Raw genomic sequence first — 20,939 nt, 5'->3', positions numbered from 1 at the left:
ACATCTCGAAGTTAACTCGACGGATGTTTTTCCAATGGTAGTGGTCCACATATGTTCACCGGCGCCTCGTTTCCGCGTTACTCATAGCACTGAAAGCTTCATAATAACCTGTAGGCGCTTTGAACACCTTGTGCCGTTCTCAGAAATAACTATTCGCAAATATACTTTGTTTAAAATTATTCTTCAGTCTGTTTTTGTTTAATTTTGATGAGATCTGATGCATTTTGTACGGTTAGAAGCTACATCTATACATATAGTAAAATTGGAGTGTCTGTTTGTAATATTGAAGTAGCCCTTTTTTACTTAGGGCATATGTATTTATAAACGGTACATATAAGTACATACATACGTACATATACCAAAGTAACATTTTTTACAATTTTAGTCTGTCTGTCTGTTTGTTCAGGCTAATCACTGGAACGGCTGGACCGATTTTCATGGGACTTTCACTGATAAGTGATATAATAGCCAGTAACTTAGGCTACAATAACATTTCTTTTTTGTTAAAGTCAAACGCGTACAAGGTCGCTTGCACAGGTAGTAATTACTAAAACAATTTCTCGAGGTTTAAAATTAATGTTTTCTGCTTAAAAATCTAAATACACATTAAATCAAACATTTTACAATTAATGAGCACGTGTACCACCTCGAGTAAGTTCTAATAATAGAACAACAAAAGATAAAATAGATAGAAAAAGATAACATATATCTTATCCATAATATATGTAAGTTAATATAATTTGATAATGATATCAATATCTTATACTCTGATAACATATGAACAATATATTTACATGAATAAAATTATGTTAAATTTTATTGTTAATACATGAGGAGACAATACAATTAAACGGATATTACATGCTTGTTGAAGAAACTTTTACTGTACAATAATATTATTTAATTACCTGCTCAAAATTGAGACCATTCAAGTGACAAGTGACGACCTCCGTGGTTGAGTGGTCAGTCCGAGGTCCCGGGTTCGATTCCCGGCCGAGTCGATGTAGATTATCATTAGTTTTCTATGTTGTCTTAAGTCTGGGTGTTGTGGTGCCGTCGTTACTTCTAATTTTCCATAACACCAGTGCTTTAGCTACTTACATTGGATCAGAGTATTGTATGTGATGTTGTCCAAAAGTTAAATTGGATTTTAATTTTATTTTTTGAATTAGCGTTTCCATTCTGTAAGAACTCACTTTGATAGTCATTCGGAAAATGTGAAAAGTTATAAAGTGATATTATAATGTCACCGTACTTTGATACGCATATCCTTTAATTGTTACAGTTATTGTAGATGCATCGCATCTCTACTGACTTTTCACGATCGGTTTCTCTGGTGAGTTTCGAGTAAGTTACAACAGAATAGTTCCACAGACTTGTGGAATTAATGTAGCTAAAGTCTTTATTTTACGTTGCGTTTACTTGTGATGTACAGACAAACATAACTTATCTGCGTATGTGTGCTAAATGAACTTTTCTTTGTGTCTTTATGTAATGTCATCCATAACAATATCTCATGTATAAAGCAGTGTCTACAATAGGAAAATTGAGTTTAAACGACGCGCTATGCGGGCAATTTTTTTTAAATCATGCCAAAATTTATTTAATTTACGTAAGTTTACGTGGTCCCCTACCTAAAAAAACAAAAATTACTTCTTAATATCTGTGTGAATTTATTACTTCCATGCGTAGGCAGTTACTGGTTATCAAATGCTTCTGGTTATCACACTTTTTAATAATAACTCAGATTTTCACGATACGTCTTCAAGTCTTATTAATTCTTCAACATTTTTTCATTTGAATTAAGAATCATTTAATTCTCTCTCTCTAAACACACCGGCTCTATAAAAAAAACATTTCTTACGTTATACAACCTAACTAACGTTATACAACCAACCATCGAATCTAAAATATTATATATCTCTTGTAAAAAAGTTCTCTCACCCTTTAAAACTATACACAGCATAGATTTCGCTGATTTCCAGTAGACTGAATGATGAGTCGTTTATATAACCAACCAAAAACACACATTGTTAATGATTAATTAATGTCTGGTAAGTTTAGAAAACTGCGAATTCTTACAAAACCATGTTTGAACCATTTGACGACCTCCATGGTCGAGTGGTGTGTACACCGGTTTTCATGGGTACGGCACTCCGAGGTCCCGGGTTCGATTCCCGGCCGAGTCGATGTAGATTACCATTAGTTTTCTATGTTGTCTTGGGTCTGGGTGTGGTCCCTTCGTTACTTCTGATTTCCCTAACACAAGTGCTTCAGCTACTTACATTGAGATCAGAGTAACGTATGTGATGTTGTCTCATATTTATATGTTTATATTATTCATATTCATGTTGCAAACCATTCGAGTGCAAACACCCCGTTATGTTCATAGAACAGAAAGTGATTGAACATCGTAAAACGTAAACAAAGAATTAACGACTTTTCATAATTCTCTCACGTAAATCATGATTTCTAATCTTACAATGGTAAAAGCTGACTAATAACTGACTTTTACGCCTTACGTTTACTGAGAAATTATTATTTTTAAATACATAGTGAATGAATTATTATTAGTGCTGTCTGTTCGTTAATTACTTAAAGGTATAAATTTTAAATAAATAATTAGGCATTATGAATGAAAACCCTGTGGCAACTGGAACTGTGTATTTATTCAAAATATAAAAAAAAAAAAAAAAACTATAATATTAAGTATAAAGCCCCCGCTACACTGTCATTAGTAATCTGCAATCTGCAATACAGTGTATTTTTTTTTAATTTATGTTTAATATATGTATAATTATATACATTAGAATACTTGCTCGATCAAGATTCGCATTTAAAAACAGTTGTCATCTTCATTTATTGGATGTCATGGTATTGCAATATACTCTCGCACGTTTCGCGAAATAAAAACGCAAACTGTCATTCTGTTTGACTGTTCGATTTTCATAGAACAACTACAAAACTAATATCGGAATGTATCATTTGACATTTCAAAACATTTTTTTTTAATTGCTAGTTTTAGAACCAGAAGTAGGACGTAGGTTATCTAAAACAATTATCTTTAATTTCAAATAACATTAACAATCAATCTACCACAAAAGAAAAACATTTAGTCTACAACACAAATAACCATCAATAATCACATTACACTGTAATAATTATATTCGCGATCTCAATGTGTCAACTACGAATCTCTCGCCTTTTTTTTAAAGGGAATTGGTGTGACTTGACGCAGATTTTGCTTGTTTATTCCAACACTAGTAATCACTGTTATCGTATTTAAATGTTAAACGAACTCTACATATTGCTATATAAACAAAAGTAATTTTAATGCCTCGGATTACATAATATCATTAGTCTTTTTTCGAAGAAGGAATAAAGATAAACAAACCTTTATTTTATATTTAATGGGATTTGCCAATAGCTTGGCTATATTGTGTATTACTAACAGTTCTTTATGAATGTTACAATATTAATAATACGACACTATTCCACTTAATGACTTATATTTACTTTATTTTTCCTTCCAAAGTTCCAATAATAGTTTTGTCGACTTACGAAGTAAATCTTATACATTAATAGCAACGTAAATCGCGTATATAAATTGCAATTTACTACGTTGTTATTTAAGAAATATTTTATATTGGGGAGCGGAAAAATGTTGCTGGCCGGTTAGAGAGCGGCACTTCAGCTATATAGTTAAAAAAAACATAATCAATAAATAAAAAAAAATATTGATATCAATAAACTACAACTCTTTTGAATAAAGACGAAGTTTTACAGGAGACCCACTATTTTGTAATGAACATCATATCATTGCGTCAATTTATTGTCGAATTTTGTTTTTTTGCTTTTCGTCCTCTTGTGGTTGGAATAGACTATATGATACTTTTTCGATCAAATGTCACAATATTAGGGTTGCTATATTGTTAAAACTATAACTATACTCCAGCCACATTCGATCTGGAATTTTAGTAAACAAACCATGTGTCATCACAATTAGGGTTGATACACTCTTAATAAAAAATAATAATTATTAAAATTACAACTATATTCATTATAACACAATTTCCTGTTTAAACACAAAAAAATTAATTTAATACAGAATCCAAAAAAATTATTTAGCCGGTCAATACATAATTTATATGAAAATTTGCTTAAAATAAAAGTTTAAAAATCTTTAATTACCACTATAATATTACTACAAAACTAACAACCCTATATTTTAATATTGACGTTAAGAAATCGCAGGTTTGTAACATTTGGAGTGTTTTTTAAGCAATTGGCAGATTTAGGAAGGTATATAATAGCGATACAGCATCTTCGTAATTGGTGGTGTATATTTTTAGTCGTATAATTTTAATTTTAAATAAAAGTATATACTTATCGCGCATTCCTAATAAAGTATAAAATATTAATGCTTAAAAAACATACTAATACACTAGCATACCCACAAACGTTGCTATTTCCAGTATTAGAGCAATTGTAATCTCAAACCTCCCATTGACCCATTCAAATATACACAAAATTAATCTAAATGAGACCTGTCGTTTGGGAGGCGATAGATAAAGTTAATAAAGCGAATTATATAACTACAAGGTAATTTCTGGTATCATTTTAAAATCTACATTATTCCAGATGATCATAAGTATTATAATTATAAACAAGAATGCGCTTAGTCCTTTGTCTTAAATATTTTATTATTCATCATCAATTTTATTTTTTATTAATATCAAAAATAATTGTTTTACATATTTCTGAAAATGTTTTGAGCATCTGCCTGACGTTGGTTGCTAAGCAACGCTTTGTTATTAAACATTCCACATCGAATTTGGCTGGAGTATAGTTTCTATACGAGAAGTCAAGTCGAAGTATGTCTGACATAATCAGATGCTAATTATAAAGCTAAAATGTCAGTTTTGTTTATTTAAATGTATGTCATCGTGTGCAATTGAATTGCAAATATTACAATTATGTTATATTATACAAAGTTATGACATTTGTTATTTACTTTATTCATATGAACTTTTAAAAGAACTTTTGTATCATATGCGCGTATTTACATACAATATTAGCTCGTGAACTGTAATCTAAACACATAAAATTATGCAATTTAATAAATTTAAATTTTATTACTGGACCTAGATTCGTACTTAATATATACTAAGTAGTGAGTATGGTTTAAAATATTAGAGGCATCTTATTCCATTTGTGATATATCTATTGATTATTATTTTTTACTACTTCTTTTTGTATCAATGTTTGACTCAAGCCTAACGGCTTATTAGAGTTAGGACTAATTTGACTTAAAAATATATACTCTACAATTACAATTATTTTAAATAAAATTAAAATAAATAATGTATAACTTGTAATATCCAGTTTAATATACCCTAAAATATTCTAAGCTAAATGTTGATACATCACACACATACAATATCCCTATCCAGGTAGCCACTAGAATAAAAGGTGAGTCCAAGGCCATTTCTAAAACTTGTTTGTATGAAAAAAAGTCACAATATTGAGATAAATCTCGAAATTGCATTCTTCAAGGCCACCTGCGCCTGCGCGCGCGCATCACATCGCGCGTAGCCAAGTTACGTTTTCAAGTTAGTATTCGATTAGCGCTCGTCGCGGTTGCACGCGAGCTGTCAACACTATCAACAGATAGAATAGTGCAGACGCGGTTTTTTAGTGTTGTGTTTTAAATAAAAGGTTTCGATTTTGTGGGTGTTGTGAGGGCAAACAAGATTCTTTTTTATTTAAAGGTGAGATATTGTTTTTTTTTTATATTATAATAAAATGTTTAGATTATTATTTTACAGAACAATTATATGACGAGCTTATCACATGCGGATATTTTATATATCGATATATTGCGTCAGTGTTTAATCTTTTGATTAAGTTTTATATATAAAATGAAATATTATTTTGCCATAATTAAATTATAACATATACATACAATAAAACAATAAGTATAAAATAAACAGATATTATTAAATGTAAAATAATAATATTATAACGAAAAGATCAGTTTTCTAGTTTTCTTTAAAGAGTGAAAGAACATAGCTATTGTCGTGTGAATGTTAACTTAATCAATTGTGCGTAAGGTTAATTAACTAATAGACGCCTTCGACTTTGCCTGATTTTTTTATATTTTCTGACGTTTATATTTTCATGGACAAGATTAATTAATATTCCTTCATTCTCATTCGTTAAAAGGGTCGTAAATTTTAGTCTTATTTTTTTGAGTTTATTTAAAGCAAAAAAAAATAAAAATTAAATAATATCTAATTGTATTTGTTTAACATAACTGTGTATAAATATTGGAATAATGTAACTACTGAGTTTTTTGTCAATTATTCTTCGTAGATATTACATTTCGAAGTGATGCTAGCTTTACTTTTAATACAATTTTGTAAGAACGATTCAAAAGTTATTGAAAAAGGTATATACATATATAAATATATACATTTGTTTTTGTAGCAATATCTTGCACGCATATTACTTTATCATATACTGACTATCTGTTATTAGGTATTGAAATAGAGTTTAAGATGAACAAGGTAATTATTATTATACAAGAACCATAGGAGGTAAATCTCTACATATACACAGTGGGAAAATTTGTTTTTAAAACATATAATATATATATACCTTTATGTACGTCAATAAATTATTGCTAGCTTTGAAAATCTAAGCGTTTTAAAAATAAGTTCGTAATTTGACAACGTTTTGAGGTCCCGAATACTGATTCCTTGATCGTAAGTGACTTTAAAAGTATAATACATTCTAATATTATAAATGTGAAAGTAACTCTGTATGTGTGTTTGTCACTCTTTCACGACCGAACAGCTGAACCGAATTTGATGAAATTTGCTATGAAACAAATTTGAACTCCAAACATAGGCTAAATTTTTTGTCTAAAACGTGACAATCAACCACTAAAATGCAAGCAAAGCCGTCGTTATATATATATGTGTACGTTTTGTAAATGTATGTTTTGCGTCGCATATCTTCAGGACAAATGTTGATATCGTTTCCGAACTGATTCACTATAGAAATAGTCCCCTTGCGAGCGGTTTCAAAGTTCCTTAAAATAGTGTTGCCATTTTTAAACTTCCTTTTGAATTCCAGTGAACGATGACGGGTTGCACGCACAATTAGCTTCGTCACGGAATTATGTTACACTAACTCTGAATCGATTAGGTTCGTTCTATGATTGGTCTTTGTATGTGTAGATTGTAAAGTTATTTAATCATAATCTTACAAGTAACTTACACAAATATTAATTCCGTATCAACTCTGCACACAACAACAACAACAACAGCCTGTAAATTCCCACTGCTGGGCTAAAGGCCTCCTCTCCCTTTGAGGAGAAGGTTTGGAACATATTCCACCACGCTGTTCCAAAGCGGGTTGGGTGAATACACATGTGGCAGAATTTCCATGATATTTGTCACATGCAGGTTTCCTCACGATGTTTTTCTTCACCGCTGAGAACGAGATTAATTATAAAGACAAATTAAGCACATGAATCAGCGGTGCTTGCCTGGGTTTGAACCCACAATCATCAGTTAAGATGCACGCGTTCTAACCACTGGGCCAACTCGACTCTATTGTATACTGTACACAACTTGTAGCAATCATACTTCTGAATTTAAAAATTAAAAAAAAAGTATAATGGTTCGAATTCCGATATATTATTTACCTGCCAGTAAAAAAAAATTCCAATGATTAGTATTAGAGAAATGTAGACTAAGGAGGTGTTATATTCTCTTACCTAAAGCTCAAAAGATGCCTTTGATCAGAATCTTCAGCCGGTCGTGTCAGATCGCTGTCGCATCGGATTATGACTGTGGGAATAGAGAATACGTCTACACAATAGACTAGTCCTTTAGATTCGCTGTGTTCGAAATTCAGACAGGAGCTTAAATATAGTATAGTTTGTATAGAGTAATATTTGTAAATGTCTCAATAATTATTAAATTTATTAATTTCGGTATGTTTACCATGCTTTTTTTTTGTTCAGTGAAGCTCGATATTTCGACATTATCTACGAATGTCTTTTTCTCATGAACAACATGGTAAATATCCCGAAATTAATAACTTTAATAATAAAAATAACCATGTTAATTTCAAATCTTGTCTCAATAATGTAATATATCCTGAACAGATTAAAATTGTGACGTATAAGTTACTATTATTAGTCATAAAAGCACTTTAAATTATTAGATATTTTATTTAGAGGAAAAAATTATATTTTATAAGCCGTTTCTAAATATAAATAATACGAAAACCTTCATTCTCTCAATCTTAAGTCTTCAAGTTTACTTAGAAAACGCCAAGACTGTAAATTTTCTTTTAGACTATATTGATGATATTTTAGACTATAACTTGGAAAAATAATGACTTCCAGAAATATTCTTAGCGTGATTGTGAAAAAATAACCAATAGGTACTTACTTTTATATTGAATTCTATATTTAAATTTCGAGTATCAGTGTCCTCGCTATAATTGAAAGGAAAAAAGTAACAGCCTGTAAATTTTCCACTGCTGGGATAAGGCCTCCTCTTCCATTTAGGAGAGGGTTTGGAACATATTCCACCACGCTGTTCCAACGCGGGTTGGTGGTGTGCACATGTGGCAGAGTTGAAATTAGACATAGGCAGGTTTCCTCACGATGTTGAGAAAAAAATTAAAATTAAAATTAAATTTTTTTTGGGGACAATTTATAATATAATTTGTTCATACCTATATCTCTATAATGCAAATTCAAATATATGTATACAATACATAGGCATTAAACTTATTGATTGTCAAAATTCGACCAACGTTTCGAAAAGAAATGCGTGAAAGCGTGGAAAGAAATCTTCTATTTTTTTTTTTAACAAAAATATATTTTCTCAATTATAACTGATACATGTTTTTTCATTTATACGCCAAATTACAAGTAATAATAAGATTTTAATATGCTTTCCTTACATAATGAGTTAGGTTTTGTCCAATTTACTTACAAATTCATCCAAAATTTAACCTTTTTATAGATGTAGCTATATATATTAAGTACAAAGATTAAAATAGAAATTTAAATAAATGTGATATGTTAAGAAATACAAAAATTTCAAATATTAGTTTATCCATTACATTTTTACGTTTTACGCAAAATGTAATATAATATAAAATTAACAAAAAAAATATGTTTTTATTTTTAAATTACACCTAATAAATAATGAAACTAAATGTATAATTTTTATTTATCAATCGCGTGTAGGAATTGAATATATTTCGAATTAATTATCATTCCTCGAGTTTTTTTTCATAGGCAATCGTACAGTACAAGTATATTTTATTATCTTTTTAGGAATAATTATTAAAAAAATATAAGTACACATTTTTTTTTAGCATAACGTATCAAACAAGGAAATACTTTCAATAGAAGATAAAAATAATAAATAAAATCACGTTTAATGTAATGTAATACATAAATATTTTGATATCTAGTTCTATATTTAAATTTAGACTTGGTTCGTATAGGATCGGCCATATTGAATTGGTTATGACGTCACACTTTATTTAAATTTTATACCTTATTTTAATCCAAGGATCGAGGAATTAATTCAAAGATTAATATAAAACAAGCATATATACGTAATTTTAAATACTTTAAAAGACGATATATTTTAGAAAAACTTTCTAAAATAAGATATTACTAGTACTTTATTTTTAAACATTTGTCACTTAAATAATTAAAAAAAAAACAACCTACAAGGAACTGTCGTAATCGTTAATGAGATTAAGTAATAATTTGCCAATGTGTATTATGTTACGAATAATCCCATTACTAGTGAACTATATTTACGAATGATGTCAGTACGAATAATAGGATATTCATTTTATTTAATTACACAGTTAAATTAATTAAATCCTTAGTTGTTTTGACAAGCGCGGATTACTTAACTTTGAAGCTTAAATTGTTATTTGGTAATCTTGTAAACTATTAATACAATACATTTAAAGATTCTAGAAATACAGGTAACATAATTCCTCCTAAATGGTTGAATATTGATTTTTTGTGAGTGTATGTGTGTTTATATTAGACCGGTAGATGGCGTTTTGATCAGGAAATAACTGGAATTAACGGAAAATTGCACCGAATCACGTCGCACAGACAACTAATTGGTATATAAAGTATAATGATTAATTTGATAATCGTAGATTTGTTCGAACTCCTTCAACTATTATTCTTCTCTCTATTCCTAGCAAGAGTTTATATTTAAACCAAAAAATTAAAAATTTTGATATATATTAATGGAATTATTTCATTCGAGATCTTACATTTTCGTTCGTGTATTGTTTTCAAATAAGAATCTTAACTGTTTTCCGTGGATGACTACATATTTTTCCTTATTATTTTCCCTTGCATTATGTATGAGTTGGGAACATTTACCAGGAATTTTGAAATTTGGGTCAGGGTTGTGTCTGATACTTTCATGATGACGTGTAATATTTAGGGCTTTGTGCAAGGTCGTCTGGGTAGGCACAAACCCACTTATCATATATACGCAGCAGTACTTTGTATTGTCGTGTTCCGGTTTGAAGAATGAGGTAGTGTAACTACAGGTTCTAACTACAAGGGACATAACTTTGTACCAAGGTTGGTTCATTTCTCTGAGCGATGTTGACCACTTATCATCAGGTGGCCCCATTTGTCTTATCACTTAACTATTTTACTTAATAAGGATTGAATTGAAAACGCATTTATATGATTGTACAAAGTTAAGGCATTAATGAAGCCACTGGCACAGCAACACGATTCATATATCTCAGAAACGATTAGACAACATGTCTTCATCCAAATAATCCGAAAAACGAAAATAAAAAGTAATATCTTCAAGAAACGCTATCGACACAAAAATGGCGATATCCGATAAGATTTTGATACGAGCATTACAATTATACGATAACAAGTTATTGTTTTGTGTATAAAGCAATTTATTGTTTTATGTGCTTATTTCCTACCCGTTTTATACAAAATATTTATATAAAAGAATGTACATAAATTAGGACATGCCGTAAAAAATACTGTCTATTAATATTTTGACGGAGATTATACATTATATACATATAATTGTATTTAACTAACATGATTGTATTTTTTAAATGTTGAAAAAGAGTAACTACTTAGTTTCTTGTCGGTTCTTCTTGGTGGAATCTTCTTTCCGAACCGGTGGTAGCTTCCCTTCATTGTTAAATGACGATTCAAAAGTGCTTGTAAAGGCCCACTTGAATAAAGTTTATTTTGATTTTGATTTTGAACACTGGAGGTATTGTTCCGTCTACATTGATGATTGTGCCTCTGCTGCGGTGAGACACGGGGATATTGTGAACTCAATATAGTTATAGTAATCGTTATGATTATGTGATACATCATCTTACCGCTGCATTCAATATCATGTCTCTCTTAGTTATCGTAACTCAATTTTTGCGATTTTAATTCCTCATTAAATTCTCTCTCCTATTTGTGTTAATACTAATAATACGTATATGTCAGTAAGATTATAAGATATATGTCTGCATAGGCATTACGCTTTTGTAAATCAGGGAACGATGTTTATCCATTTGTATTATTAATCATAATTTTAAACAAAGTTATGTCCGTTTTAGAAAACCATACACGTTAAGCTAGAGACTGGCCGAATACGGTATGGTAATATATCTTATAAAAAGTCGAGCCTGCGGTCCAAGGCTAGTGATTTACAACAACAGCCTGTAAATTCCCACTGCTGGGCTAAAGGCCTCCTCTCCCTTTAAGAAGAAGGTTTGGAACATTTTCCACCACGCTGTTCCAATGCGGGTTGGTGGAATACACTTGTGGCAGAATTTATTTGAAATTGGTCACATGCAGGTTTCCTCGCGATGTTTTCCTTCACCGCTGAGTATATTATAAAGACAAATTAAGCACATGAATCAGCGGTGCTTGCCTGAGTTTGAACCCGCAATCATCGGTTAAGATGCACGCGTTCTAACCACTGGGCCATCTCGACTCTACTAGTGATTTACTAATGATGAAGTCCCACTGATTGTTTTTTCCCAATGTCAACCTATCGTCAACTGAGCACAAGATATCATAATGTTCGAGTATGTGTATAAACATAGATACACTAGCTATTTCCTTTATCCAATGTTATGGTACTCTGACATGGTCAGAATTTAGGTTCAGGATCACTCATTTTTTATATTGTTTTTCCTGCTTTACTAAAAATTTCAAGTTTTGAATTGCTGCTAAGAATTTATTGCCAAAAAGCTTTCCAATAAATAAAGATCAGTCTCCACCTTTAATTTGGACATTCTATATTCCATGTTATGTCAATATATAAAGATTGGAGTATATGTCATGTTTTTGTTTCGATAGATCATCAATACTCACAATGTATGTGTCCAAGATTCGATCTTTCGACCTTTAACAAAAAATTATGACATAATACTATGAATAATCGATATAAATAAATATCTTGTACGTGCGATATCGCTGTTATTGTCAGCAGATTTAATATATTATATTTTATCTACATATACATTTTTATATATGTTCCATGTTAAGGAAATCAGCATGAGTTGGATGAAATACTGCGACTTGTGTACACCAACCTCTATTGGAGTTAGGTCTAAGGTCTTAGTGTTATTCTAAAACGAAGAAGAAGCCTTAGACCAGCAGTAGAACATTTAAAGTTACTATACTTTATATATTAGGCGTGTTACATCGTTTTATATCAAAAGCTTATACTAAGAACATTACCACGTCTATTACATTTGGGTTATACAAAACACTTAAATAAAATATATAATAAAGTTAAGGAAAAGTTATTGGACTGAGAAAACGTATACATGCTCGTACATGTAATAAAATTGGAGTGTATGTTTGTAATATATAACAGCTGGTTACTGAAGGCATATGAATACACGGACATATTTACCAAAAGTAAAAATATTTTCAATTTTTGTTTGTTGCTAATCTCTGAAACGGATAAAACCGATTTTGAAGGGACTTTTTATGGAAGATAGCTGACGTAATGAGGAGTAATTAGGATACAATATATTTTTTTAAATCAAACGCGCACTTCACGTGCACAGCTAGTTTTTAAATAAAGAACACTTTCATTGTAGGCTTCAAGCAAATGTATGTGATTGAAAAGAAATATTTATATAAATGATCACCCACAGCTAAACACGTGTGCGTTCGTTAGGGAGAGTATTGTGTTGCGTTCGCAGCTGTGGGTTGTTACTTCATTAAGGGCCGATTTTTCAATCCTCAGATAAACAGACAGATAGCGTTTATTCGACCGATAGCCAAAAAACCAGTTGTTCAATCGTCAGATAGACTTTATTCGACGAGTAATTCCATTATCGAAGGAATAAATCTATCTGACCCTTTAACGGCCCGATAACCGCTATTCCATAGATAAACGTTGAAAAAGACGTTGATTTTTAATTGTTGAAAGTTTGACGTTAGGTTTTCATATTTTAGAAAAAAGTTACAAATGCAATAATTAAAAATGGATATTTTCGATAGCATTGATGACTATGCATTAGAAGAAGAAGCCATAATAAATTTATATATTAACCGTAATTCAAATGAAAGAAAGGAAAGAATTATAAGGTCGAGGACTGACCATTATAATATGTGGGATTCAACAGAATTCCATCGTCGATTCAGACTTTCTAAAGAATCTGTACAATATTTACTGTTCCTGATAAAAGATAAAATCGAGACGAAAACGCAAAGGTAAGTTTCTGAAACACTGGGAGCTGTCGGCCGCGCCTATTATCTATGTTGACGAGAAAATGTATGTTTAATGTTTCAGAAACCAGTGCATTCCACCCATGTTGCAACTGCTGATTACATTAAGATTCTTTGCAACTGGGAGTTTTTACATCACTGTAGGTGATTTCGGAGGCGTTCATAATTCCACTGCATGCCGTATCATAAACAAATGTGTTGATGCTATAGCGTCATTGAGGAAAACTTATATTAAGTTACCAAGAAATCAAGTAGAAATAAAGAAAACCCAAGAAGAATTTTATAAAATAGCTAGATTCCCTCAAGTGGTTTCAGCTATAGATTGCACTCACATAAGGATTCAGTCACCTGGGGGAGACACAGCCGAGGAATTCAGAAATAGAAAAGGCTTTTTTTCGTTTAATGTGCAGGCAATGTGTTCAGCTGAATTAATATTTCAAGACATAGTTGCACGGTGGCCTGGTTCCACTCATGACAGTACAATATTTGCTAACTCATCAGCCAAATTTAAATTTGAGAATAGTGAATTTGGCAAAGGAATAATACTTGGGGACAGTGGCTACGAGCTAAGCAGGTACTTGCTGACCCCTTTCCACGAACCAAATTCACAAGCTCAAAGTTTGTATAATGAGTCACAAATCCGAACAAGAAATGTTATTGAGAGATGTTTTGGTGTGTGGAAGAGACGTTTCCCAGTTTTGAGCATTGGTTTAAGATGTAAACTTCCACTTGCTCAAGATGTTATTGTAGCATGCGCTGTTCTGCACAATTTGGCAAGGATAAAAAATGAAGATGAACCACCAGAAGATCCAGATGTTCAAATTCCTCCTCAAGCGTTGTTCCCTCACAACACTGTTATGCCCAGTGGTGAAGAAAGACATCTGACTAGGAATATTATATTACAATATTTTCATTCTTTAAGTTAATTATGTTTATGTAAAAGATGTGGTACATATCAAATGTTTATATAACATTAAAATTAAAAAGAAACATTAAATAATAACTTCTATCAGTAAAATTTTAGTTTCACTTAACTATACTTTGTTATAGATATGTATGTCTCTTTAACAGAAATTACATTCATTGGGTAATGTTGTTCATCATAATAAATAAATAAATACAAAATTAAAGACAAAATAATATTTATTTCAAACTATAATCACAACTAAATATTATAAGTAATGTTTTAACTATTTATAACTTAACAAAAATCATAATTAAATATTATCAAATATTTGACTTGGTGCGGATGCATGATTTAATTTTTGAAGCAATAAAGCATGTATTTCTTGCTTTCTCTTCTCATCATTATGTAAATGTTGCATTTTTAATTTATGTTCCTCTTCTTTGAATTTCATTTCTTTTCTGGCAGTCTCCATTTGCAACTGTACAAGTTCCAAGCGAACTTCACTTAATTTGTCTAGCTTGGAGGTGACACTTGCTTTTGTCGCTGTGTTTGTTTTTAAAACATTTGACACCCTTCTTTTCAAGGTCTTTGGGTGCCATTTGTTCCAATTATTTTCTGAAAGCATTAAAAATGTTACTAATCCTAAACACAATCAGTTACCAAAATAAAATTGTAAACATCACCACTTTGGTATCATTTTCTTAATGTCATCAAACATGGCAAACATTAATTATTATGGTTTTATTATTATGGAGAACAGTTCATAGTCAGCAGTGTGGAGTTCAGGAGAAATTTATAATTACCTTTTTGGGTGTCATTGTCCTCGACGATTTCTAGAATTATTGAGTTATCCATATTATCTAAAAAGAAACAAAATAAATAAAATTAATCACAACATTGGAATTTCAATTACAAGCTATTGCATAGTGGACAGGATTCTAAGGCACTATCTGTGTGTGATAATTTGATGTGAAAAATACCATATATACTTTACATACCTTTATGACAGTTATTATCTTCAGTGATTTCTTGCATGGCCGAGTCATTCACTAGACTAGTTTGAGATATATTTTCAGATATTTGAATATCAGCATTAAACTGGTCCAAAGTTTCTCCGACAGGAATAGGTTCTGAAAAATATTTTTAGAAGTGTTACTTTCTGTATTGGGACAGGCACATACTTGGAGATTCATTCAAAAACTCTTTACATACATAAGCACCTACCTGAAATAGTATCACTGTCGTGACGTGCTTTAAGGCCTTTTATGTTTGAACACATGCTAAGCACCTTTTCCTCAATTTCATTAAACTCAGGAGCATTCGAAGGGCCCCCTCCGGTTTTATACATTTCTTGCCTCTGCAGAGAGGATTTTTTTTTAATGTTTTTTTTTAAGCCCTCGTATTTTAGTTTTAGGTTTTTCCATGAACGGAAACTTGTTGAAATTCCGCATGAGTTAAAACTATCCTCAATTTTCTTCCATGCGGCTTCTTTATCTTTATTGGAAACCGCATCTGTCTTTTTGTTTTCAATTATAACTTTATATTTGTTCACTAAACTTATGAGTAGCTGAACTTCTGCCTCATTAAAGTTCGCTGACCGCTCTCTTTTTTTAGATTCCATTATATCTACCCCTTCAATTATCAAAATACCTATTCCAAAAGAATTACAAACGACAAAAGTAAAAATAATAGACACGGGGTGTGACATGACAATGACGTTATTGACAGAAATTGTGAAAAACATCTGTCTTGCTCTAATGCCTGTCTAAGCAATATATTTGTCTCGCTTCTTTGAAGTTGGAGTTCCCAGAGTTGAGTTATTATGCCAGATAGTTATCAATGGAATAAATAACAGTCGAAAAACCGGTGAGCATTTATTCATCTGATAAACACCCAAATAATTTTATTCTTTAGATAGTTATTGTACCTATTAACTGAGGATTGAAAAATCGGCCCTAAAACAGATTTAAATACATATATAACAACAACAACAGCCTGTAAATTTACCACTGCTGTTCTAAGGGCTCCTTTAACTTTGAGGAGGAGGTTTGAAACATATTCCATAACGCTGTTCCAATGCGGTTTACTGGAATGCACATGTGGCAGATTTTCGATGAAATAAGACACATGTAGGTTCCCTTACGATGCAATATTTTCCTTCACCGCTGAGCACGAGATAAATTATAAACACAAATTAAACACATGTATATTCAATGGTACTTGAACCCGCGATCATCGGTTAAGATGCACGCGATCTTACCACTGTGCCATCTCGGCTTAGACACACATAACAATACACATTATATAATATACTTAATTCATATAAATAACAATAGCGTTCAGCTACTATGCAATAGTAATTTCGAGTGTGAATTATGATTATATATTAATAGTACTATTGTTATGATGGCAAGTAAGAATTTTTATTTTTTTTTTATTTCATAGGCTGTCTGGCAAATGGTTTAAGACCATATAAAAAAAACGTGAATGATGATTATATCCGTTGATTGCCATTATGATACGGTGTGTTTTGGACACTTGAATACCGCGACCTCGACAACCGGAAACTGACTAGCGACCTCCGGTGTTGACATGTCTTGATATAACGCCCAATATCAACAGTGTTCCCGTATAGTCAAGTTAACGTGAAGGCAAATGGCCTAATGGTAATTGACAACGAGCGGTCACTTCTACTCATGAGCATTGGCCATATTGAATAACTAATATTATAAATGAAAAGTCAAATTTAAAGTGAAGGTCGTCATGGGTCCAGAATAAGATACACTATAAGTACCTGGATCAGTTTCAATTATTTACTCTGGTACACTTAATAATAGAGCACATGATCCTCTTTATACATAATTGGTCGTTTCTAAAAGAGCATAAATTAGACTGTGCCATTTTATTCTTTGCATATTTTTTTTCTATTGCGTACATTTAAAAAAAAAATTCCGGCGTTCCTTGTTGTTATCATTAATTTATTAAAAGTATTCTTATTTCAAATATGTTTTAAAAGTCTTTTACCTTACAAATATATTTACAAAATCAACTACTCGAACACTTGAAATGACAGTGCAGAAAGTTAATTAGGTTAGTACAAACCTTATCAAAATCGATTAACGCGAAAATTAAACAAATGTATGTTTCTGTGTCTGGGTGTGCGTGGGCGACGCGTGCGGAACTTAAATACAATCCGTGCCGTTGGATGACCGCCGAGCCGCGCGTTGCCGTCCGTAATGATTATAGTAGCCCACTAAATGTACCGTCGGCAAAACATAGTAATCTTGATGTAGTAAAGATATATATATATATATATATATACCATATTTCTTTGTTATTTAAATTACTTAACATGAAAAATCGTTTGGTCTTATAAACTTATAGCAAAATTAATTATGAATTTACAATTTATTTCATTTTGTAAAAAAAAAATCTATTCGAATAATTACAGTATTGTAACTATGGCCATTTTATAATGATAAAAATCTAACCGATTCCGGCTTATTTATATATTTAAGAGTATAGTTATGTATACATACATATAGACTTTATCTTCAACAAATTTTATAATCATAAAGATTCTCAGGTAATCATCATTATTAACCCAGAATTGATTTTTTGTAGGCTGTTGTTTTTCGTGCAACTGTATTCAAAAGGAGCACGTACATATTTTTATAGTTTTACGTTAAACAAATGTCTATAAAAATATTTTTTTTATGCATACAGTACACAGGTACTTTGACAACGGAAGTTAGCGGAGCGTGGCGTTGCGCAAGCTTTTGTCTTACACGCTCGAATCGTGCGCATGCGTTGCGATTAATATGTACCTGTCGACATGTACATACTAGTCTATAGATTGGCCCCTGTTGAATGTTGTGCTCATATTAATATAATTTAATAATGTTTTGCTGACAGATTTCCATTACGACGTACATTTTCCACGGAAATTAACGGACAAGTCAGGGCCGGATTATCTGTTTATTATTTATTAGCGATTTTTTTCTACACTACTGCTTGCTATCCTTAAATAATTAATGAATTGTACTTTATTGCACACCACAAAGAAAAAAAAAAAGAAAGTAACACAAAATTAATAAAATACAAAAAAAGAATATAAAAAATAGAAGTATATTAAAAGTGTTGTACAACGAGCGGACTTATGGCTTATTAGCCATCTCTTCCAGACAACCCAAATATTTGTATATCATATCCAAAAGCTGATAAAAGTTGAAAACTCATAGATAAAAGGAGCGATACTTCTCGGATAAGTAACGTATATGCGATTCTGAAAAAAAATTATTGGGATGATTTGTAATAATGATAAAAAGGCATAGGGCGCATAATAATCCGTCTTATAATCACACAGACGAAGCCGCGGTCTGATACTAGTAGCTTAATAAATTAAAATTTCATAACAAATTCAACAGAATTAGTTAAAAATTAATTTGATTCAATCGTCGTTTCATTTCAACGTATAAATAATGATTCACGGACATTTAGCACTATCTGTTTGTAGGTCAGTGTCAAGTATACTTAAAATGATTGTATTTATTATTGAAGTGCTCTTAGATTCAGGTACCTTTTAATAACATATTCGAATCTAGTTATCTGATGTGATTTTGTAACTTTTGTTATGTTAGATTGATTACTTGATGTGAGAACTCTTTGCAAAATCCGGTTAGGTTCCTACTCATCAGATATTCTATCGCCGAACAGTAATACTTAGTAGTGTAGTGTTCCGATTTGAAGATTGAGTGAGCCATTGTAACTACAGGCACAAGAGATCGAAGATTAGTTCCAAAGTTTGTGGCGTATTGGTGATATAATCTGTGGATCTGTGGGTAATGGCTGTTATGACCACATACTTCAAGTGGCACATTGGCATTTCTTTATATTAACAAAACAATACTAAATATTTTTGTTTGGTTGTAGAATATGAGTGTCAGTACCTATCACGACAGACTTGCACATAGTTCCACCATAGAATAAGTTAAAGAATAATCTTGTTATACAAAGGGTGTACCAATGTGTTCCGTATAAACAGGGCATACTTAAGCTAAAACGTTTCAGACACCTGTTTGCAAATATCGCTAATATAAACAAACTCATTTCGCGATTCGTTAGCGAATTGCAATTAGTGTCGCTAGCTCTCGGTTCAACGACCCCACAAAGCACAGTGTTTTATGGTGTATGTGGTCATTCATAAACATTAACACTGAGTCACGTGACTGTGGAAATATTTGCATTCCTGGTAAAGTCCACGCGGAAACATATATATGTATTTATGTTCAAAGTATAATAGTAGACGTTTAATAGGTTTTTTTATATACATCTCCAAATATGTCGCATTTAGATTTTCTATTGTTTATGCTCATTTTTGGAAATATGGGACAGTTATCTAGGACAGTGTGCGTTTTATCAAGATAATAGTTGGACTAGTTTTGCATTGAGAGATATCTATACATATATATATGTATATACATTGCCATCAAAATATCGAAGGTTTTTTTAAAAGTCCTGCATTTAATTTATATGGAAAGAAGGAAGACATAGATGACATCTTAAAAAACAATTGTAAATTACATCAGAACAACAGAAAAAATAAAGGATAACAGTTAATTTCTATCTTAGTAAACTTTAGGAATTAAGTAGCAGATACATAAAAAGATACTAATTAATGTCTTCGTAATTAATAGCATTCGAATCTGGCGTTTGTTTTAAGCTGTCTAGACTCGAGGTTTTGATTCTAGGAAATTAAGCAATGACAGATCGTATCATACCTACTTCAAAGTATTTCTATTGATACTGATTCAGAAATCTTAATTTAGAGACAATTGAACATTCAAAAAAGACTTTTGCCTTGCTTGTGTTTAAATTAAAAAAAATAAATAACAGAATGACAATTTGAATTGACAAATTTGATACTGGTCAAAATAAATTCAGCTTTTCCAAAATTTTGTTTCGTTTCTTATTTAATGTTTTATTTTTATTTTTTATTTAATGTTTAATGACATACGGCGAATTATGTCAACGAAGCTTTGCAGAATGTTGTCTTTGCCAGCCCATAAATATTGGGCGCGGACAAACAAAAAAAAAAAACATTAATTCGTACAATAACGTTGTCAATTTTCATTTTTATTTACACAGTGATTTATTATACACTATTTGGTAAATAACAAATCAGGAATAACTGTGACTAGGCCTCATCCTCATTGACCCCTGTCTTGT

General features: G+C 31.2%; 2 protein-coding genes across 2 annotated transcripts in view; one reads left to right on the top strand and one right to left on the bottom strand.

Annotated features, from left to right (window-relative positions):
* The first annotated feature begins 5,602 nt into the window (after positions 1-5,602).
* Positions 5,603-20,939, top strand: part of LOC124532692 (GAS2-like protein pickled eggs) — a 79,480-nt gene continuing 64,143 nt past the window's right edge. Inside the window, exon 1 of the mRNA XM_047107719.1 lies at positions 5,603-5,771. The gene's annotated coding sequence lies outside the window, so the exon portion shown is untranslated. The remainder of the gene's footprint in view (positions 5,772-20,939) is intronic.
* Positions 15,022-15,901, bottom strand: LOC124533117. The gene is made up of 3 exons (XM_047108281.1): positions 15,710-15,901; positions 15,515-15,571; positions 15,022-15,326 (listed from the first exon to the last, which is right to left on the bottom strand). Exons 1-3 carry the CDS (start codon positions 15,744-15,746, stop codon positions 15,022-15,024), a joined length of 399 nt encoding a protein of 132 aa, XP_046964237.1. The 5' UTR covers positions 15,747-15,901.

The sequence above is a fragment of the Vanessa cardui genome, chromosome 10, assembly GCF_905220365.1.
Source record: "Vanessa cardui chromosome 10, ilVanCard2.1, whole genome shotgun sequence".
NCBI classification, from domain to species: Eukaryota; Metazoa; Arthropoda; class Insecta; order Lepidoptera; family Nymphalidae; genus Vanessa; species Vanessa cardui.
The sequence above is the reverse complement of the archived record's forward strand: the minus strand, read 5'-3'. Positions and strand labels throughout refer to the sequence as shown.